Source organism: Perca flavescens, chromosome 17 (genome assembly GCF_004354835.1).
Source record: "Perca flavescens isolate YP-PL-M2 chromosome 17, PFLA_1.0, whole genome shotgun sequence".
NCBI lineage: Eukaryota > Metazoa > Chordata > Actinopteri > Perciformes > Percidae > Perca > Perca flavescens.
The window spans coordinates 7251801-7275903 of NC_041347.1; the positions used below are offsets into that span (position 1 = coordinate 7251801).

At 45.0% G+C, this 24103-nt stretch overlaps 1 protein-coding gene across 1 annotated transcript in view; it reads left to right on the forward strand.

Moving 5' to 3' along the window:
- Positions 1–18476, forward strand: part of zswim8 (zinc finger, SWIM-type containing 8) — a 54231-nt gene extending 35755 nt beyond the window's left edge. The window contains 11 exon segments of the mRNA XM_028603164.1: positions 3127–3448; positions 5777–5932; positions 7235–7457; positions 12659–12948; positions 13068–13291; positions 14865–15362; positions 15822–15999; positions 16621–16794; positions 16880–16999; positions 17601–17779; positions 18024–18476. Coding sequence (XP_028458965.1) covers positions 3127–3448; positions 5777–5932; positions 7235–7457; positions 12659–12948; positions 13068–13291; positions 14865–15362; positions 15822–15999; positions 16621–16794; positions 16880–16999; positions 17601–17779; positions 18024–18227 — 2568 coding nt within the window. The 3' untranslated portion in view covers positions 18228–18476.
- Positions 18477–24103: the final 5627 nt, after the last annotated feature.

Here is a 24103-nt window from a genome sequence, read left to right on the forward strand (position 1 = left end):
CCTCACCTGAAAAGAGTCCGACTTACTACCGAGAACCCGGACACAGCTCTCGCTTTGGTTGTACAGAGATTGGATGGCCCTGAGAAGAGACCCCCTCACCCCATACTCCCGCAGCACCTCCCACAGTATCTCCCGGGGGACCCGGTCATACGAAATCCACAAAACACATGTAGACCGGTTGGGCATACTCCCAGGCTCCCTCCAGGATCCTTGCGAGTGAAGAGCTGGTCCGTTGTTCCACGACCAGGGCGGAATCCGCATTGTTCCTCCTCAACCCGAGGTTCACTATTGGCTCCTTTCCATTTACCAGGGAGGCTGAGAAGTGTGATACCCCTATAATTGGCATATCTGGTCCCCCTTTTTAAAAAGGGAACCACCACCCCAGTCTGCCACTCCTTTGGCACCGACTTCCACGCAATGTTGAAAAGGCGTGTCAACCAGGACAGCCCCTCCACACCCAGAGCCTTGAGCATTTCTGGACATCTCATCAATCCCGGGGCTTTGCCACTGTGTAGTTGTTTGAATCAGTGACTTCCGCCTGGGAAATCGGCGACAATCCCCCATTATCCTCCAGCTCTGCCTCTAACATAGAGGGCGTATTATTTCGGATTCAGGAGTTCTGCAAAGTGCTCCTTCCACCGCCCTATTACCTCCTCAGTTGAGGTCAACAGTGTCCCATCCTTACTGTACACAGCTTGGATGGTTCCCCGTCCTGAGGTGGCGAACAGTTTTCCAGAAGCACTTTGGTGCCGACCGAAAGTCCTTCTCCATGTCTTCTCCAAACTTCTCCCACACCCGCTGCTTTGCCTCTTTCACGGCAGAGGCTGCAGCCCTTCGGGCCCTTCGGTACCCTGCAACTGCCTCCGAGTCCTCCGGGATAACATATCCCGGAAAGACTCCTTCTTCAGTCGGAACCACCGTTGTCCACCACGGTGTTCGTGGGTTACCGCCCCTTGAGGCACCTAAGACCCTAAGACCACAGCTTTCTTTGAACTTTCTTCATGTGTGACTGATATCCGTGAGATGTGTTCTTCTAGTAAGCCAGGCAGAGCAAAAATAGAACTAGGATGAGAGTTTCGGGCCGTGCTTGGAGAACCATGCGTTATTTCCTGTTTTTAGTACTTAGACATGAAAGATGATTCTGTTTTGGGTCACAAAAGTGCTTCCCTTTTGACACGTGGGCAAATACTTACAAAAAACATAACATGAGATAGATATGTATACAGGGGACAGAATGTATGTAGGAGTCAAACTGTGAGTTCCTGTGCAAGCCTACACACACAGAAACCACCAGGAACAATGGAAAACACCATATCGAGAGCCTTTTACACAACATTGAATCACTTCTGCTGGGGAAATCCAGAATAAGAACATCTTAAAGCCTCATTATCCTTATACTAGGGATCGACCCATACTGTATTTTCAAGGCAGATACCAATACTAATTATTAGTAGTTAATGAAACCGATAACTGATATTTGGAACCAATATATGCACTTACATAATCTGCAAAACGGCCGATCGTCGGGCTGTCCCTACTTTATACGAACGATGGAGCTATTATTTTGATTATGGAAAGGGTTACTCTTAGTGTTTTGAGTGAAAACGCATCAAGCACCAAGCAGCAGACACTGTTAGAGACTCGCTGTGACTAGTGGACCATTTAGCAGCTAAAGACACAGGAGCCAAACCAGAGCTAAATGTATGTTAATGTGGCTCTCTGTCCACTGCTATTGTATAAGAGATGTTGCGATACCATTTCTTCCTTCCCGATACCGATTCCAATACCTGAACTTGCGCATCGGCCGATTCGGAGTACCGATTTGATACCAGCATGTTAAAAAAACACATATGTATTATTATGTTTTAACAGTTGTGTACTACTATCCCTGTATTAATGTGATATGATTTCTACCATTGTTGTATGGCCTGGCTCAGGTTTAACCCTTGATCCCCAGACACAATGAACACTGTAGAACTTTCAGTCCTAACGGAAAAAGAACCTAAATGCACTACTTGAAAGTAGAATTTGTTCAGGGCTAAATCGGAGCATAAACTCCAGTACTTACTGATACCAGCGTTTTATGCGTTGTCGGAGGCTTTTCCGATACTGGTATCGGAACATCTTTAGTAAGCATGCAACTGTTTGCTATCAAGTTCATCATATCAACTTTGTAATTAGGGACCCAAGCAGCGCAGCTCGCTGTTGGAACCCTATTGATTTTGTTTTCTTTCTTTGTTCCTTTCTTTCTTTCTCTCTTTCTTTCTTTCTTTCTTATTTTTCTCCGCTAAAAGTGTTCGTGCAGCAAAAACCGTAAGACTAAAAGTCACCGAAATTGGCAGGTGGGTTGCAAATTCCACCCACTACTCAGGCACAAACAAAATACACTCATTGTCCTCAAGGTAGGGCTGTAAACGATCAAATTGACGTTTTTTTTTCTTTTTTTTCTTACAATTATCTCAATCGGCTTGGCTTTTAGAGTCATCATTTTTCCATTGTTTTTAATCTCTCAATTCATCTGCATGTTTGCTGCGAATGCCTTCTGCTCTAAAAATGTCAAACATTTTGGGACTTTTTCTCAATTTTCTCAAAATTATAGAGTAGTTTGTAACCGTACAGAAGTCCTGATGGCTTGTTTAAAGACACAGTTTCTGAATCGTGGCTGTGTGCATTTCTCTGTGGATTGAGCGTTTGGACACTTTCACAGTATTTCAATAGCAGCTCAACCTGCTTTGTAATCAAGAAAGACATGGAAATCTCACTTTAGATTAGTGGTAGGGGTAGTGGTGGGACATGGTGTTTGCTTACCTAAACCGACCCAGTTGTTCAACCTTCCACTTGTTAAATCCAGATGTTCTAAAATCAGATAATATCACATCACACATCTGTTTCAACAGATCACCAAGAATCAAAGCCAGCTAGGGGCTAGCTGGGAGTTTAGGAAGTGACGTTTCTCCTCCGGTTTCTTTAATTAACACGTCCCCCTCCTTCTCCCCCCTCTCTCACTCCCTGTGTTCCCGGGTTCCTGTCTCTCTCTCTCTCTCTCTCTCTCTCTCTCTCTCTCTCTCTCTCTCTCTCTCTCTCTCTCTCTCTCTCTCTCTCTCTCTCTCTTCCTCCCATCCTCAGATTCTGGATAAATTGTTGGACAGGGAGAGTCAGACCCACAAGCCCCAGACGTTAAGCTCCTTCTACTCCAGCAAGCCAGCAGCCGGCAGCCAGCGCAGCCCGTCCAAACACACTGCGGCCAGCCACAGTGGGGCGAGCGCGGCTACCGGAGGGGTCTCCAAACACGCACCCTCGTCTTCGCCTGCCACCGCCGTGGCCGCCTCTTCGTCCAGCTCTTCCTCTGCTGTGGCGGTGGCTAGTGAAGAGGTGGCTCATCAGGCTGATCTGAACTCAGTGCAGAACAGTACAGCGGGAGAGAGAAGCACGCAGACCAGGGAGCATGGTGAGAACCTCTCTGGGTGCCACGTGTTATACTGTAGAGCAGAGGTCTTCTGCAGGGGGAAATGAATATGTCTGAAAGTATACATTAACATGAATCCAACATATTACTATTAAAGATATTGGGCCCTATCTTGCACCCGGCGCAGTGCAAATCCCGACGCAAGTGTCTTTGCTATTTTAAGACCGACGCAGTTGTAAATGCCCGTCCAGCGCCTGCAGCGTTTAAATAGCAAATGCACCTGCGCCCATGGTTTTACAGGGAGGTGTGTTCAGGTGCATTCTGGGCGTATTGCTATCTTGAGGCAGCAGAAAGTGATGGCGCCATTGACCAACAAAAACCTGGTCTAAAGTCAATAACGCAGCATTTCATTGTTATTTTAACAGAGCAGTAGTAAAATGCTCCTAGGCTCGTACACAGCGCGCACACACTATGCTTGTTACACACACAGGGACACACAGCAGCACACACACATGCAGAAGATTACAGATAAAAATCATAATCCTAATCCTCCATCATAATAGCAATGCTCCAAGGTCCAAACGCACCTGGCTTTTAAAGGGAATGGGAGATGATCTCTGATTGGTTTATTGCATGTTACGCCCAAAACACACCTATGAATTAATGAAGACACTAAGTACAACCCTTTTGAACCATGCGCCGGGCGCACAGACCCTTTTTTCTGCCTTCAAACTAGCAAAAGTGGATTTGGACACGCCCTAAACACACCTGCGTCAGGCGCTTCACACCGTGTGCTTAGATCGTTAAAATAGGGCCTATTGTTTTTAATGTAGGCTACACAACATTGATCATAGACTTAATACAGCTAAGTTAGCCGTGATAGCCATCCACAGATACAGTTAAGCTTTGAGCTAAGGATTTACTGCGCACATTAAAGCATGATGTATAAATGCCAACAATTTTTATTTTAAAAGCTTAGTATTGAATGCAACATAAAAATGTACGTGTTAAGGCTTTAGGCCACCCTGCGCGTTATTGTAGGCCCAGTTTAATATGTCGACCGAAGTTCGACATAAAGCCCTTTTAAACGACAACTAAACGGTGGAAAAACTGACAAATGTTTAAAAAAAGTGACAAACACGTCTGAGAAAGCCACAAAAAGTCATTTCAACACAAATGACCACAAAAAGCGACATGCAGTAATACAGTCGAAGATATTTGACTGTACAGTATGTATGTAAAAGCATGTCGATAAACTGTACATGTCTGGCCCTTGAGTGAAAATGAGTTTGACACTCCTGCTGTAGAGCATCCACAGCAGCCTCATATTTTAGAAATGTTTACTAGATACTCTGGCTCATTAGGGAGCAGCAGTTCAGCACTATATTTAGGATCTGTGTTAGAAAAAATAATCTTTAATTCAGGTAATCACGCTATGGTAACGCATTATTTGATAGCGATAGGGCTGGGCGACATGGATTAAATCAATATCACAGTATTTTTTACCAAATATCTCTATTGTAGTGTTGACTATTGGCGCTTTCACAAAATATTTCCACAATGAGATTTTTGATAAATAATCATCAGTATGTGGACGTAATGACTTACGGTGCATTCAGACCAAAAAGCGATCCGGCAATCAATAAAACGTCCCATTTGTGTGACATCCTGTCAAAGCACAAAGCACAAGTTTACGACCGCACTTGAAGGCAACTTAATTTCACAGGAGAGAGAGAGAGAGAGAGAGATAAGAGAGGAGTGAATGCTTTGTTGTTGTAGGAAACATTGAGCTGTTATACAAACTCCCCGGCAGTTAAGTGCTTGTTTCGTTTTTTACCCTCGTAATGTTTTAAAACTTGGCTGCGGCAGCGCTAGAGGCAGTGATGTTTCCTGTTTCCTGTACGGGACTCTCACACCGCCTCAAAACACGGCGACAAGTCTGATCGCCCGCGCAGAGTGAAGTGGCGTTGCGTTTCTCTAAAAGTTGAGTCGGTCTCAACTTTTCGCCGCAGGCCCGCTGCGTTTTTTTTAGTTTCCCTCCTGCGTCATCCCCCGCCGCAGCCTAAATACACTACCCCCACTCAAAATAAATGGAAAGACCTGCGTTTTTGCCGGACCATCGGACAGCCTACGCAGGCTGTCTGAGTCCATCTAACTGGGTAAAATAATAGAACAGCTTCAACAGTCTGGTAAGTTCCCAATATTACATCACTTGACTTTAACACAGCGGGTAAAACCAGGAAATGTCTTGCCATATTACGATATCCCAGTCTAAGAGGATATCTGGTCTCATATCACAATAATGTTAATATTGATAAATTGCCCAGTCCTAGATAGTAAAAGAGCTCTGTACATGTTCTTTCCTTGCAGTGTCAGATGGGCCTCCTACATCCAGTGACCAGCAGAATGAAACGGCTCCATTTAAGCCGGAGGCCACCGTGCCCAGTCGTCTGGCGCTGGGGGCGCGCTGTGGATACAGCCAGCGCTGCTGGGGCTCACCTGTCCGGCAGAAGAAGAAACACACGGGTAAACTCAGTCATCTCTATATTCTTTACACAGAGCACAAACTTCACACTGGCACTACCTCCACTTTTTTCAGAGAATCAATATACAGTACAGGCCAAAAGTTTAGACACACTTTCTCATTCAATGTGTTTCCTTTTTATTTTCATGACTATTTACATTGTAGATTCTCACTGAAGGCATCAAAACTATGAATGAACACATATGGAATTATGTACTTAACAAAAAAGTGTGAAATAACTGAAAACATGTCTTATATTTCAGATTCTTTAAAGTAGCCACCCTTTCCTTTTTTTATTAATAAGGGACAAAATTCCACTAATGAACCCTGACAAAGCACACCTGTGAAGTGAAAACCATTTCAGGTGACTACCTCATGAAGCTCATTGAGAGAACACCAAGGGTTTGCAGAGTTATCAAAAAAAGCAAAGGGTGGCTACTTTGAAGAATCTAAAATATAAGACATGTTTTCAGTTATTTCACACTTTTTTGTTAAGTACATAATTCCATATGTGTTCATTCATAGTTGTGATGCCTTCAGTGAGAATCTACAATGTAAATAGTCATGAAAATAAAGAAACACATTGAATGAGAAGGTGTGTCCGAACTTTTGGCCTGTACTGTAACTGAGTCCTACTTTTGGGACTTGATCCAGTCAATCCACAGATACAATCCGCCAAGATGCCAATAGACTGCAGACTAATAGACTTAAGAACTGATTCGTCCCTGCTGCCATTGGCCCTTTTACATAACTCAATGTGATCTTTATATAGTACTTATTTCTTATTGTTTGCCTGCTGGTTACTGCTGGCTGTGCTAGAAATTTTCCCTTGGGGATACCAAAGATATCCTTGCTGTACATCCACATGATGTTTTGGCCTAGGTCATATTTCTGGAACCGTTACACATCCACAGAATGAACCTGCACAAACACTAGTGATCAGGGATGGATCCGTTTGGAGCCAATATGGGCATTTTTTTAACTGATCAGGGATCGGCATTCACTCCGATCATTTAGTCACCTGATTGCTGAATTATCAGCTGAGCACAATTTGCGGCAGAACGTAAGTTGATTTTATATGCAAGTTTTACAAAAATGCTAGCTGCACTAAGTTAAATGAATTTGTTTGAAGACCTATTTTAGTTGCGTTGTTAACTTAGTTATTTTTGTATACAAAAAAGTGGAGTGCAGCTCTATTATCTAGGCAAACACAAGTATCGGATCAGGACTTGGTATCAGCAGATATTTAATATTTTATAAAATCGGATCGGCCAAAAATGTGATGTGCATGTTGTTTCGGACAGGCATGGCGAGTATCGACAGCAGCGCTCCGGAGACGACCTCCGACAGTTCCCCCACCCTTAGCCGGCGGCCGCTCCGGGGCGGCTGGGCAGCGACATCATGGGGGCGGGGCCAAGACAGTGACAGCATCAGCAGTTCATCGTCTGATTCGCTGGGCTCCTCCTCCTCCAGCGGCTCTCGCAGGGCAGGGGGCGGGGCCAGGGCCAAGAGCACCGACACCAGCAGGTAAGCACAGCCTTCCTCCTCATCAGGTCACGTAAGCCCTATTCGCACGGGATTAGTATCATCTCGGGACCTCGTTTGATTTAGAAATTACCCCCCACCCCTGAGTTTCGTGGGGCGCGTCTGCACGGGATAAGCGGAGCCTGGGATTTAACCCTGATTTACTGACTTATTTGTACAACGAGAGTTGTGTACCCAGAGGCAAACGGAGGATGGCCAGGTCGAGTCCACCGCACCGCACTTTGGGTCGAGGTTCCGTTTCTTTTTGGGCCAGGCCCGGTAGAGGTTACCAGGCGTGCATCCCCTATCCCTGCCGCGCCGGCACCCACACAGCATCACCGTCAGCCCTCAGGCGAAGCCGCGGGGAGCACGTTGACTCTGGGACGGAGGTCTCTGGTCAGGCTTTGGTCCAGACTAGATTGGCCATGAATGGCGGCTATCCCACATCCGTGTACTAGGCCTGCACGATTCAGGGAAAAATATGAATCACAATTTTTTTTGCTTAGAATTGATATCACGATTCTCTGCCACGATATTTTTCTCACGAAGTGTAATGTTTAATGCACACATGAACCATGACAAAACAAAACAAATTGTCAGTACCAAACATAGACCCCTAGAGCACATCACCACAAGCCTGTAAACATAGAGGCTTCAATGAATAAAGAAAATAAAGTACATACTGGCCTTTTAAGTACAGTAGGCTACCAAAAATAATGACACATACGGCCCTGATACAGGCTCTATCTGGACTCCTTGAACATGTCTTTACATAATTAAAACATGTCAATCAACATGCTGCAGCTACAGCTTCAGTCTCTAGAGAAATGGAGTTTGTCAGTTGCCAATTTAAGTACAGTATCAAAAACAGAATGATTTCTTAGCACACTCTTTAACTGCTTGCCTTTCATAGAATTAACATTCAACTGGCCATTCAAATAGGTTACCAAAAACATAAGTTTAACGCCCTGCGCTGAATATTGGTGGTGTTACCTTGTGGTGCTGCAACGAGGGCAAAGCATGCCTTGCAAATCACATCGTACTGACCCTCGTCGTCTTGCTTGAATCCAAAATACTTCCACACCACCGAATGCAGGCCTTTTTTTGGAACATGTTTGAGACTGAGTGGTTGGCTGATTCTCGTCACTAGTACCTGGGTTTTCATCAATATCCATTTGGTTTATTTCTACTACCGCGCTCGCTCGACGAGTGAAACGCCTGACTAAATAACTTTGTTATTGGCTGAGGGGGAAGCCCTGAACTTTGTGACAGCTGTCCTACCAAAATAAAGGCCGAAGTCATTTAAAAAGTTAAATCTGAACAGGGTGAATTGAGATCACGATTTTATAACAATATATCGTGCAGGCCTACCGTGTATGGTGGATAACAAGGCACACAGGAAACAAAAACCTGGAAAAACTGATATAGGACCCCGCCAAATCACAGACACGTCGATACGCACGACACTAATGTTATCACAGGACCTCGGTGTTCGGCGAACTATGGTAGGTCATTTGCGGGGGAATTTTTACTTTACAAATTACAGACAGTGCCGATTTTTCGCACAGGATTAAGATAATGATTATGAATGACTAGAGGTCACCAGGTAATACTAATCCCATGCGATTAGGGCTTATGACATATGAAGTAAAAGCACTAGCTGGGTTGCTGGAATTACCAACAACACAGCAGATTGAATTAAAGGTCCCATGGCATCTAAATTTCACTGAGGTTTTTTAACATTAATATGAGTTCCCCCAGCCTGCCTATGGTCCCCCAAGTGGCTAGAAATTGTAATAGGTGTAAACCGAGCCCTGGGTAAAGGTACTTTATTGTCAAATACACATACATGTAGCAAAATTAATTTCTTTGCATTTAACCCATCCCTCAAGGGAACAGTGGGCAGCCATTTACAGCGCCCGGGGACCAACTCCAGATCTGAGCCAGAGCCTTGATCAAGGGCACTGACTGGAGAACCTAGTACATGTTTTTGATGGTGGGGGGAACGGGAGCACCCGGAGGAAACCCATGCAAACATGGGGAGAACATACAAACTCCACACAGAAAGGCCCAGAACGACCTGGATTCGAAACCAGAACTTTCTTGCTGTGAGGCCACAGTGCTAACCATTGGGCCACCATCCTGCTCCGCCTTTGAGAAATGAAAGCTCAGATGGTCCGATCTGGAATCTTCTCCTTATGAGGTCATATGGAGCAAGGTTACCTCCCCTTTCTCTGCTTTACCTGCCCAGAGAATTTGGCCCACCCATGAGAGAGAGAGACATCATGGCTTTCAAATGAGAAAAAGTGGCAGTTGGTCAAGGCCACACCCCACCCTCCACCTTGCTTCCCTTCTTAACAGTATTAGGGGACCACTAAGGTCTATATAAAAGAGACTTCAGATACAGTATTAGGGGACCACTAAGGTCTATATAAAAGAGACTTCAGATACAGTATTAGGGGACCACTAAGGTCTATATAAAAGAGACTTCAGATACAGTATTAGGGGACCACTAAGGTCTATAAAAAAGAGACTTCAGATACAGTATTAGGGGACCACTAAGGCCTATATAACCGACTTCAGATACAGTATTAGGGGACCACTAAGATCTATATAAAAGAGATTTCCGGTACAGTATTAGGGGACCACTAAGGCCTATATAAAAGCATTCAAAGAGCACCATGTCATGGGACCTTTAAAAACAAAGGCTGTCTGTGAACAGAAGTCTACAAGCGACTGATTTCTCATCAGTTGGCATCTGCTGACTTGCAGACAGTCAACTCTCTGTCAACCTGTGGCCCCCAGCAGGGTGTTTTATAAAGGAGGCTAAAGCTGGTTTTATACTGTGACCCAAGGGGTTAACACGAGTCCTGCTGTAGATGCATATGGCATAGGTTTTTTTTATTATTATAATTTCTAGTTCAGCATCTTTTTTGACCTGTTGATGTCAACACTACAACAATAGACAGATGTATCGTACATGATCTGGCCATATCCTGTATAAAATCCTATTCCCCACTGTAACTGTGTTTACATTCTTTCATTGACTTTGTGATACAGAGCGATGGTGGGCTATGAACCTACTTATAGAACTGGAGTCACATCCAGGTAACTTCAATTTCTCCTTGTCTCATTACTTCTTTCATTCACTGTGATAGAGAGCCGGGTTCGCACTGAGAAGAAGGCTTGCGATGGAAATGTATTGTAGATGTGTTGTTAGTGAAAAAGAAAATATTACTGAGGGTAACTACTGTTATTTTCAACCTGGACCCTATTTTCCTATGTTTTTGTGTCTAAGTTGCTGATAGGAACAACAATCTTTGAAATTTGTCCAGTATTTAGCATGACGGCTGTAACCAGCAGCCACAGACCACAGCCATGTAATTCAAATGTAACAAATGTTCAGCATCAATGTGGTCCACTAAAAGTGCTTTATTTTGCCACTGAAAGGCTCAGATTATTATTCTAAGTGTCTGACAACATTATGGAAAGGATCCCTACAGAGATAGACCTCTTTAAGGTCTTTCTGTTTAACCAGAAACAGCTCTGAGGTCGCTAGCACTAAACCCGCCAGACTCCATTTAAAAAAACAATATTTTTAGCGTGTACAGAGCCAACATATTTTCACATGTAAATCTGTAAACTATGTGTTCATTTCAACCAAAACTAGAGTTGTGATATTTGTTAAAGTGGAAAGATAACCCAAAACGTCTTTTCATAGTTTTATTTTGTTTTTACTGACTTAAAGTAAGTAAAATTACTGATTGTTTACATGGAGTCTGGTGGGTTTAGCGAGCGCAATTTCGCAGCTGTTTTTATGTTTTTACTCTTTAACAGAAAGGTCAACCTCCTTAGAAATCCTTTCAATAATGTTGTCAGACACTTAAAATATTAATCTGAGCCTGTCAGTGGCAAAACAAGCACTTTTGTGAAGGTAAATACAAGCTGGACAATTGTCCTATTAACTTACATTGTAGCTTGTTTCTCCGCTACCGACTGCAGTGATCTCACTTAATACTGGACCAATGTCAAAGATTGTTGTTCCCATCGGTCACTTAGACACAAAAACATAGGAACATAGGGTCCAGGTTGAAAAAAACGGTAGATACCCTTTTTAACTTCCTTAATGATTTATCACTCTGAACAATGTCCTCCAGCATCAGAAACTTGTATGAGAAAACGCAAGCAGCCCAAGCTGACCAGTCCCAGCTCTTGTGGTGTCCAAGTGGTATATCTGTAGCTGCTGTAGCCCCCGTGTGTTTTATTTCACAAGTAGGTGCACGTGAGCCACGGCATAGCTACGCGGCTACAACATAACCCCTTAATGTACAACTCTAAATCCACCTTAATAAAAGTGATGTTTTGACTTGAGCCAAACACAGACCTCTGATGTAAAGCACAGATCACATCAGTTCACAGTGACATTAAAGAGAAAGTGACAGTATAGTTGGTAATCTTGTCATCTGACAAGTGATATGATGGTGGCCATATGATGGAACTAGTCTTATATACCCTTCAGATTGGCTGTCTGCTGCTCCCATGCTTCCAGTAAATTGTTGAATTTGATGTCCAGTAGGGCTGGGCAATATATCGATATTATATTGATATTGTGATATGAGACTAGATACCTTACCGGACTGTTCTAGTTGTTCTATTATTTGTCTTTACCCTTAGTCATTAAAGCCACGTTACTGATGATTATTTATAAAAAGTTGCGTTGTGTATATATTTTGTGAAAGCACCAAATGTCAACCCTACAATATCGCCGCAATATCGATAACGATGTATTTGGCCAAAAATGTCGTGATATTTGATTTTCTCTCCATATTGCCCAGCCCTAATGTCCAGTTATTTGTAAGACATTTAAAGTGAGGGCAAATTATGAAAATACTACTTTTTTACCAATCAAAGGAGATGGACAGAGTAACAAATAAGAGGGCGACAGAAAATCCAAACAGGCCTACAATAAGCATGAGGCCTCTCGGCGCGATACGGTCAAACCGTAGCAATGCAGATCAGAGATGAGCTAAAGCTCAGTTGGAGTAGGACTAGGTCTGCCTGGAAGGATCAGTCTGCTTTGTTGAGCAGGTTTTTCCTAAAAATAAATAAATCTAAATCTCATTTACAGTAGATCTATTTGTGTCATTATTCTAAACAACTTAGATTCATTCTAATTCACATGTCTCATATTTCCCTGTGTTCAGGTACAAAGGGCGACGTCCAGAGTGCCATGCCCCCCACGTGCCCAACCAGCCATCAGAGGCAGCAGCCCATTTTTACTTTGAGCTGGCCAAAACGGTGCTGATCAAAGCCGGAGGAAACTCCTCCACCTCCATTTTCACCCAGCCGTCAGCCAGCGGGGGCCACCAAGGGCCCCACAGAAACCTGCACCTGTGTGCCTTTGAGATTGGCCTGTATGCTCTTGGCCTTCACAACTTTGTCTCACCAAACTGGCTGTCCAGGACCTACTCCTCCCACGTGTCCTGGATCACTGGTGAGCAGGAGTGTGTTGGGAGAAAGAAGAAAGAGTTAGACATAACTACAAAGACCAAGGGTTTTTCTTAATATCTTTCCTTCCTGCACACATGATGTATTCTTCCCTCCTTCTCTCAGGCCAGGCCATGGAGATCGGAAGCGCTGCCCTCAACATTTTGGTGGAGTGTTGGGACGGTCACCTCACGCCTCCAGAGGTGGCGTCCCTTGCTGACCGAGCATCGCGGGCCAGGGACCCCAACATGGTTCGGGCAGCAGCCGAGCTGGCCCTGAGCTGCCTGCCTCACGCTCACGCCCTCAATCCTAATGAAATCCAGAGAGCCCTGGTGCAGTGCAAAGAGCAGGTATTGTGGGAGGGGGCTTACCATTGAGAATAGTCTCGCATTGCCAGCTCTATCTCCACAGCGCTGCGGAGGAAGGTCTGGCAATGCGAGACTAACAGCAAGTTAACTAGCAGGTAGGAAATGGATTGTATAGCCTACTTTTCTTGTACAATCTTTGCAAACCCTGCATATAGCATGATTCCTATCAAGTTCCATCTTCCCCTCGAGGTTCTAAAAGCCGAAATGTGCCCAAACTCTTGCCTTCAATGAGGATGGAGCAGGTTGTATAATTCTTTCTGTGAGGTTTTCCATTGTTTGCGGCGACTAAACTGCTTCTGCTGCACTCATTCTTCTTTTGATTATAACAAGTACCCAGGTACCCAGGTATACACGCTGACCTCCCTGTTGCACTAAGGCGAGCTCTGGCGTTTACGTCTCTGCTAGCCCAGAGACTGATCTTGCTCAACTAAAGGCTCTCCCGCCCCCCCTTCACATGACCATAGGATTATAGAGGTGTTGGACAGTTTGAAGCTTGAGAAGCTCAGATCTTCTCTGAAAGGCTCTATCTGGACATTCCTAGAGACGTGGAACCCTTTCCTAGAATGAGTTGACTCCCTCAGCTTATCTCCTGACTTGGAGGATTGAGCTCCTTCTGGACAGCTCCACTCGACGCCAGCTGCTCTCCTCCACACCCCCCTCCTTTTTTTCCCCCTCTTTGTTTCACCTCCTCTCTTCATGTATCTCTTTTAATTTGTCTAACTTTTTCACTTTTATCTTTTGATGTTGTGTGCCCTTATTGGTGTGTGTTTATCAGTGTGCATGGGTCTGTGTTGTGTGTGTCCCTGTTTGTTTTGGACCAGAACTGGGTTGGTTTGTGGGTGGGGAGGGGACTTGGAGGGAAGTGACACACTGTTTTCACTAAGCTTTGTTCACCATGGACTGCTGTATGTCACATGTTATGAAAATTTAAATAAAAAAAAGTTGGAAAAAAAAATAGATACCAGTGAAGAAGACAATACATGATTTATTGTAGTGAGTAGGGTTGCAAAGGGGCGGAAATTTCCAGTAAATTTCCGGAAACTTTCCATGGAAAGTTTAGCTGGGGAATTTTGGAAACATTCCAGTTTGGAAACTTTCATGGAATTAATGGAAATTAACGTGAATTAATGGGATTAAACGAGATATTTTTAATATTTCTTTCCATGGAAAGTTTAGCTGGGGAATTTTGGAAACATTCCAATTTTGATCTACTATGTTTAGTGGGCTATACAATTAACACACATAGGTTAATAATAGCAATGGGTTATGTATTACCCCACCTGTAGTAGCCTATGCGGATTACTGCGTGCGTGCATGTCATTGACGAATATAGGGAGGACATTCAACTGAAGTTGCATAAAATCAGGTTGTTTTAACAAAGATTATGCTGCAAGAGGTATTTTTTTTAACTACATTTAGGTTCCCTGTTATAGCAGTAACAGTATTATAACAAGAAATATTAAAACCCTAGTAGTGAGTAAAGTAAATGCATAACCCACAGTGATCTCCTCTTCTTCACTCGGCTCTCTCCCTGTCTGTCCCGGTGTCCCTCCAGGACAATGCGATGCTGGAGAAGGCCTGCATGGCGGTGGAGGAAGCAGCCAAGGGTGGAGGTGTGTACCCGGAGGTTCTGTTTGAGGTGGCTCACCAGTGGTACTGGCTGTATGAGCAGTCAGTGGGCGGGGGCTCGGCCCAGCAGCGGGATCGCTCTGGGCGCTGTGGGGCCAACGGGGGCTCAGGCAGGAGGCCCCCGGAGGCCACCTGTGTTGTCCTGGACACCGGCGCCAACATGGAGTCCGCGGGAGTGACTACAGTCACAGCCTCGGTCACCGCAGCAGCCGTCGTCCCCGTCATCTCTGTGGGCTCCACCATCTATCAGTCCCACGCCATGCCCGGCCAGGCCATGGCTCACCCCCACAGCCAGGGCCTCCACCCCTACACCACCATTCAGGCCCATCTCCCCACCGTCTGCACCCCCCAGTACCTGGGACACCCTCTGCAGCACGTCCCCCGACCCACCGTCTTCCCTGTAGCTGGGGCTGCATATCCACAGGTCAGGACTCTTCACACAACCATTGGGGTATTTGTGGAATTGTCTTTTTTTATTACAATAATAATAATAATAATAATAACAACAACAACAACAACAACAAAAAAAGCTAAGAATGTGTCCACTGCTGGAATGTAAAAATAACTACAGTTTGGTTCTTCAGGACTATGTAAATGGCTGCAGGCAGCCGGTGTACATAACCTGACATGTTTGACTCACTCAGCTGTGCGCCTGTTAAAAGAATCAATTATAAAGTCCAACATTTGGGCGAAACATTAGGTACATTTAGAGCTGCTACTAATGATGATTTTCGTTCATCTTCTGATTATTTTTCTTGATTATAATTGATTGATTGTCAAATAAACATTCTTTGTGCCACACAGACTACTATTTCATGGAAGTGGTATGTTCACTCAATGTGTGTGTGTGTGTGTGTGTGTGTGTGCGTGCCTGCCTCCTCAGGGAATGCACCCAGCCTTCATCGGAGCCCAGTACCCGTTCTCAGTGGCCACTGGCCCCCAGCCGCCTATGGCAGCCACGGCTGTGACCTTCCCTGGTGTCCCCGTACCGTCCATGACTCAGATTGCCGTCCATCCCTACCACGCTGAGACCGGCCTGCCCCTGAGCACTACTGTAGCAGGTCAGGACTACACGCTGTGTGTGTGTTTCATCTGTGTTTAACTCCAGCAATTATCAGTGTTCTTCTTATTGTATTGTTTACATTGCTATGTTTTGGTTTTTAAGCGCACTTTGGAGCCAAAAGCGATCTCTGTGCACACACAAGTGTTTTTAGCTCCAAATAATCTTGCGTTGCCAGACCTTCCTCCACATTGCTGTGGAGTAGGGTCTGGATAGTCCACACAGAATTCCTGGATGGGAGAAAAACATGTTCTGGTTTATTGACATTTCTGTAAACCGATACAATCGTCTTGGGCGGCGCTAAGCTCTGGACGGAGCCACGGTGCCTCTGCTAAATAGTCTCAGGAAGGAACTTGTTTTGGTGGAACGTGTGTACGTTCAAAAGTAGTTTTAGTCGTGCAACAGAAAACTCCGATTGGACAGATAGTCTAGCTAGCTGTCTGGATTCCAAACCAAAACGGGTCAGAAGTGTTTCTAGAGCAGGGGGAATGAGAGGGGGAAACGTTTAAACCAAAATGTAGCAATGTAAATGTAGCCTAAGTTGGTAAACCTAATAGTACATAGGATGGGTTTGTGTGTTGGTCTATGCTAAACAGTAGGATGTGCCTGTCCTGTTTTACAGTGGGCAGCGTCCACTCGGGCCCCACCATCCAGGCCATACAGGCAACATCTCTGCCCTCGCTCTCCTCCCAGCCCGGCTCATTAGTCAGCCCTCCTTTCCCAGTAGAGGACGAGCAGCACAGCCAGCCAATCAGCCAACAGGGCCTGCACTACCTGCATTCTGCCTACAGAGTTGGTGAGGAGTTTGTGTCCTATGATTCTATTTTACTTTAACTAACCAATGTGGTACAATGGGTTAACTACTGTGCTCTTGTGTGAAGGCATGCTGGCATTGGAGATGCTGGGCAGGAGGGCTCACAATGACCACCCCAACAACTTCTCCAGGAGCCCACCGTACACTGAGGACGTCAAATGGCTGCTGGGACTGGCTGCCAGGCTAGGTGAGTCTGCACATACTTGAAGGGACAGCAATAAGAGGGAGGCTATTGGTTAGTTAACTGGTGTAAAATGGTAAGGCATCCGGTACATAGCTGAGCATGGCTGGAAGCACACACACCAGTAACCCAGCTAGAAAGTCTGTGCCTGCTGAACGAGTTCCATTGGGTTGTCCTTTTACTCCATCACGTTGGATTAGAAAAGGTAACCATGACGATGAGGTATTTTATACAAACCAATACCAATTTAAAGACAGTGGTCTTAAACCTAGAGACGAGGCGACCGGGAATCCTTCCATGACCACGGTGGAAGGTTCTTGATTGGCCGAGCCAGTGAGTCCAGCTGAACATGTGTAAATAAGCTATATTAGATTAGCTAGCTAAATGTATGTTTGTGAGCTTATTTTCTGTACTGTGTTGTAGGGATGTCAAAAATTCAGTAACACTTTACTTGAATGTACCTACATAAAAGTGACATGACACGTTCATGACCGTGTCATGTCACTCTTATGTAGGTACCTTCAAGTGAATTCTTTGTCTTTTACACTCATCTACATGTCCAATCTGCTTCTCTCTCTTCCCTCTCTCTGCCCGTCCGTCCTCTCAGGAGTCAACTATGTGTACCAGTTCTGTGTCGGAGCGGCGAAAGGTGTCCTCAGTCCGTTTGTCCTGCAGGAGATCATCATGGAGGCTCTGCAGAGGCTGAACCCCGCCCACATCCACGCCCACCTCCGGACCCCTGCTTTCCACCAGCTCGTCCAGCGCTGCCAACAGGCCTACCTGCAGGTACTCTGCAGCCTACTGGTTTATATATCCACCACCTCCCTTTTCCAGGATTGTTACTACCGGGATTGTTCAGGTGCCGCCGGAAATTCCACCAGCACCTGAACAATCCGGTAGTGGAGCGTCCTCGATATAGAATAAAATAATGGCAAGAAGTTATTTTCTTGATATGGTGCAGCCCTATTCTGAATTGTCCAGCCAGGCTGCCTGTAGAGTCACACCTCCCTGTCCTTCTCTCTCTCCGCAGTACATCCACCACCGGCTCATCCACCTGACGCCTGCCGACTACGATGACTTTGTGAACATCATCCGCAGCGCCCGGGGGGCCTTCTGCCTGACGCCCGTGGGGATGATGCAGTTCAACGACGTGCTGCAGAACCTGAAGAGAGGCAAGCAGACCAAGGAGCTGTGGCAGCGCATCTCCCTGGAGATGGCCACCTTCTCCCCCTGAGCAGGACGCTGACGGGGGAGAGTGTGCTGGGCCTGGGGCCCCGAGGAGTCCCATCCAGCTCCCCACGCCCCCCTATCCCCCCCAACCCAGCCTCCAGCGTTGCTACTGCCACTGCACTGAGCAGGCTACATTGACGCTGTCTGGTTCCGTCAGGAATCCCTGCTCTCTGCTACGTGGAACTCACACAAACACAGCACACAGGCAGTACAATCAGCCCCCCCTGTTCCCCTTAACCCACAGAGACTTCCTTTTTTTTTATGTGTGTTCGTCGCCCCCCCAGAGCTCTGAGGAGGAGCCAGGTCCCCGTCCTGCCCTCCTCTGTCCTCCACTGACTCCTCACTCCTGTTTTATCATGGTTCATGTTTGTGTATCTGTGGAATTAAAGTGTACTCCTTCCTTTCTTCATCTTACTCGTCTCTTGCATTTCCCCCCGCCCGAAACGGAAGACATTGACGGGGGATCTCTCACCCTCCATCCTCCAGTATTTTCTAGTTTAGTTTTTGTTTTGAATGAAGCCAGCGCGTGTGGCTCCTTTTCATGCTGCAACATTCCTGTCCAGAGTGGTGGGGGCTGTGAGGCCTCCTTCACCGAAAGCGTGTCACTATGGATCTGAATCTTTGCAGTGTGGGAGAAAAAAGGAAAATTTGCAAGAAAAAACAAAAAAAAAGGTTTAATATGAGAAAAAATATATTGTGAGTACAGGTGAGGATTTTTTCAGTATTTTGTTTAATCTTTTTTGATACTTTGTATAGAATATGACGTGAGCGGAGAGGAACGGGAAGAGAATGAGAGAATGTTGAAGTTGTTGTTGTTGGGGGGGCTTGCCTGAGGAGTGACATGAGAACAGCTCCCGACCAAAACCAGAGGCCACCTGACCACTGCCGGGCCAAGCTGGGCCGGGCCGGGCCAGCGAGGGCTCACTCAGTGTCCAGCAGTTCCAACATCTGGATCAGGCTTTAGTTTGGATGTGTCAGCAGGGCTGGGTACCATTTTAAATGCATTGTTCTTCTTTGTTAGTTTTTTCGGCGCTCCTTAAGGCCACGTGACTAATGTTTTTTTGTTTTTTTTCACAATACCTTTTTTTTGTGCTTAAATGTACATCTGTTTTTCTCCAAAATATTTCTTGACCTTTAACAAAATAAGCCACATTTGTCACATTCAGTCTGTAAACTGTCTCAACACAACAACTGTGAACATTTCAGCTAAAATAAAATACATTAAGAAAAGTGATGTTCATATGACAAGAAGCCCAGCATTCGGTGACACTAGGGTGGGGCATCGTTTGGATTTTAATCATTCTGATTCCAATTCTGATTCTTCCTTTTGATTCCGGTTCTTATCAATTCTGACTTTTTTTTTTTAAGGGGTGGAGTTGAAACGGGTCACATGCCTATTTTCACAAATAAGAGGAACGTTTGATTTTGATTCAAAGGTGGGTTGCAGTTTCACAGGGCTTTTTCAACATAAAATAAAGCCACACCAGAGTGCTGCTTACTGTGCTCCGTGGCTGCAACACCACAAGGGCCTGGTCGCTATGGAAACTAAAACTCGTGCATGTTAAATTGGGAAGCGATGATCTGATTTGAAACCAAATCCTCCAAGCGATTCCAATAAAGAAATGATTCCACTGGAATCGTAATTTTTGAAACCATTCCAAGTAGGAATCTGTTCTCGATGCCCAACCCTACGTGACGCCAGTTATTACTACACCAATCAGTGTGTACTCCAAGTATTCATACCCAGCCCCAACCCATTTCAGCATCCTCATCACTGACTGGTCTAAATGCGTGGACAGTCCAAGATGAATCCCATTGAGCAGTTTGGGGAAGCAGCTGTGCACTGCGTGGTGGAGTTGCCCCCCCACTTCTCAGTCTTCTCCTCGGCTTTCCGACTTCTCCTCGTGAAACCAAAAACCAACGCTGATAGAACACACTGTAAATCATATCTTTGTTTAGCTTTTCCAAGTACAGGTTAGTATTATTTGCTTCTTTGCCTCATTCTGGTGCACCAAACATGAATGCGTTTAGCAAAGCCTCCCCCCCACACCCCCCAACTCTGATTGGTTGTTTTGTCCCCATCAGTCACAAGGGGCAGTAATGAAACCAACCAAGTGTTTAGATCGAAGTAGTTGGTTTGTGAGTCTTCAATGGGAAGCATCTGGGACTGTCTCTCACAGTGGATACGACACCTTTTTTGGGCCGTCTTCTTCAAATTCACACTTCAAAACTGAATATGTGCTAGTCAGGGTATTCAGTGCCGCTAGGAATGGCATCTGCTTGAATTTGGAGGATTCCTTGAGGTCTTTATTAAGCCCCAACATTTTTTTTTTTGGGCCGGTCACTTGTCTCTGTGAGGCTACAGCTGTGATTGTGCGATGCCACCACAATGACTCCCTCTCCAGACTGTCTTCAGAGACCGGGACTTTAACGCAGTGGTCCCTGAAATGAGACCCAGCTGAGGTTTGGCTCTGGGAAGCTGTGCGATGCACGTGAGTCCAAACACTCGGTCAGACCTGTGTCTGAGTGGCCCCCTTTTATTCAGTGTGGTTAGCTCGTGGACATGGTGCTGTTCCTTTAAGACATGTTGAAGTTCCATCTCTGTCCAGGCAGCTGCTGTGGTTCTGAACCCACCTCTCTGATTGGCTCTTGACCTCACAGGTGAAGGTGACTTAGTAGAAAATGTACTGTGATATTTTTGTATTCCTCAAAAAGTGTAGCTTGATTGAAAAGTTCTATATGTGCTGATTGCAAAAGGTTCTAATTTAGAGTGAAAAGAATAATAATAAAAAAAAGATAAAAGCAATATGAAAAAGTGTAGCGTTTACTTAATAAAGATAATTCAAAACACTAATTTGCTGTGATTGATTTGTGGGATTCTGTGGGAGGTTAGTCTCGCATTGCCGGACCTTCCTCCACAGCACTGCAGAAGAAGGTCTGGCTAGTCCATACAGCATTCTGGGATGGGAGAAACACATTCTCTGGTTTATTGGCATTTCTTTAAACCAATCACAATCGTCTTGGGCGGGGCTAAGCTCCGCACGGAGCCAACCTCCGCACGGAGCCACGGTGCCTCTGCTAAATAGTCTCAGAAAGGAACTTGTTCTGGTGGAAGGTGTACGTAGAACGGTAGTTTTAGTCGTGCGAGAGAAAACTCTGATTGGACAGATAGTCTAGCTAGCTGTCTGGATTTACCCTGCAGAGATCTGAGGAGCAGTTAACCATAGTCCTCACAAATCCACCGGAGGTTAAAACGCCAACACAAAGACAAAGGGAAGGGGACGGACATCGGCGAAAAGACATGCATCCGGCAGAATTTTCTGCGGCCCGGGGCAATCCTGGAAGTGGAACGTCGAGATGTAGACTAGAGGGAGGTCAACGGGTCCTGAAGCTGCCTGCGTGATCTCAGCAGTGGCCACAAGAGGGAGCGATGGGATCATTTATCACATCATCATTCAGTCAGGACCAAAATGTCCCTTCTTTCCCAGCACTGTACAACACATATGTCTGATACAGGTGCGGAGCGGACTTCTGGGGCTCCAGCCCTAAATGTTTTCTCAAAAGCCCCAAATCTTTTAGCTTTTAAAATACCTTCAACTGTTCTATGCTGCTACTATAACCACTACCAGGGTGAGATTTGTCAGGGGGGGGGATGCGTAGGATTTCCCTCTTTCTGGTCTATATATCTCTGCCTCTGCTGAATTATTTTTATCCCTAGTGGGAACAAAAGCCGCTTTCCGACCAGAGGGATTTTTGCAGTTCCTAGAACATGAATTTCCTAGAACTCTTTTTTTCCTCGTGTTCCGACTGGACCAATTTGGGGATTTTTAAGTTCCTCTTTCAGCTTTTACTTCAGGGCAGGGTCTTTTCGCTGTTCCCTTTTCAGCGTAGGGGCCTAGGTCAACGAGAGTTGGGTTTCCGGTACAGACAGACCAACAACGGGACAATTTTAACAATTTTCGCCATCTAATTCATCACTAAATTCACTTCTGACAACGTTTTAGGTGAGAAACGAACTGTTAACATTTCGAATGTAGGCAGTCTTGCAAAAATTGATGCCAAATTGACAATTTGCTTCAAAGTTTTCGGAGGTGGGAAGCTCCATGAAGTGAGGCGACAGCCGGCTGGTGCCTGCCCCGGCCGCGAGCTCGTCACTCGGGCCAGTCCTGCTCAGAATCCCCGCTGTAATAAGTACCCCCACCCCTCCTCAAAGTGATCACTTTTCTGACATCTCTCCATTTGTGCATGTATAGGACCTGAGCATGTGTGTGTATTTCAGGCCTGTGTGTAGTGTGTTCTTAGCTTGTCGTGGTCCTACTCCGATTCTAGTCAGAATGTGAGTCTGAAACCGCTCCATTGGGCTGTGATTATGGGGCGTGTTCCAACCATAGACAACCTCCTGAGACCCAGCCCATTGACTTATGTCCACTGTAGTGGACATTTGAGTTTCATTCCTCTCCTTGGAATCGTTTGTGCAAGTCTCTTAATTCCTGCTGTACTGTACAGAGGACATCCTGGGCTTTTCAGTGATGTGTTATTTGATTGGCTGGGAGGCCGGGAACCGCCTCTTTCTTTCAATCCAAAATGGACAGCATAGGAACAAGCACATTTTATGGAAAGATAAGAGATGAGTCAAATATTATTTGTCTATAGTTTTGTTACTATGATAATCATATATTTTCTTGTTCATTAAGGTGTTCGGAATCATATATTGAGTTCTGATAGAAACTACATTATGTATCTTTTGAAAAATTTGCCATTTAATGAATGTCAATTATAGTGGACATCAGGACTATCTTCATGTAAATAATGACTCCACATCTACCAAATTTGTCTTTTTTCGTACTCAAATGATCCTGTTGTCCACTACAGTGGACATTCTTTAAATAAATAAAAATAAAAAAATTTAAATTGTAAGATGTTTTTTTAACCTTAAACAGGTATGGAATCACAAAAAAATCTGATTAGGAAAAACAAAATTTTCCTCGGTTCTCAGGAGGATAATGGACCAATAGACCCCGTTGCTCTGGACGGAGACCAGTGAAGGATATTAGAAGCACTTTTCCGGTGATATCTAGCTTTACTGAGCAGCCTCCAACTGACAGAGACAACGTAAATGTGACGTGAGCAACGTGTCTGAAAGTGTGAAGTCTTCTGGTAGCTGTGACAAGAGAAATCTCAATCATTCCCAATCTTACAGAGACGGAGAGTGTAGGTATATGTAAGGAGATAACATAGACACAGGCTAATTATTGATCACATGCTAGTTAACATCAGTAATTAAACCTAAACAGCTAATGTAAGTCCAAACTGCCTGTGAGCTTCTCCTGTACTATACGGTAATTCCTCTACTGTGCGACAGTAAGTCACTTGGTTATGACACAATCGTTAGCTTATTTTTACAAAAGCGTCTGCTAAGGAGCTATGACGTGAGCTACAAGGTAATGGAGCCTTTTATACATTGTCGTGTTTCTTTAGAAATAAACAACCGACAAATAGAGTCTTTAAACGCTTCAGATGTAAAATTATTCGCAGTCAAGTGACGTAAAAAGAAAATGGCGGTCAGTGTAATGCTAACAAGAGGTGATCGCTTTGTAGCAACAAAATGGCGCCATCGGAGGTGCGCGTTCTGAAGCGAAGCTTACCCCCTTGGTTCCAACCGAACCAGGAAAAAAAATGCCTCTGCATTCATTGGATAGACCTCCAACCAATCAGAGCAAAGGAACTCAACACTGTGTATCGTCTCCTTAGTAACCACTCTTTGCACAATGCATTCGCGTACATTCGTTCTAACTTCCGACTTTTAGATTTTTTTGAAGCTGGATATATCATTTGTTTCTTGTAAATATAAATGTGGATAACGTTAGTGATAGTGACATG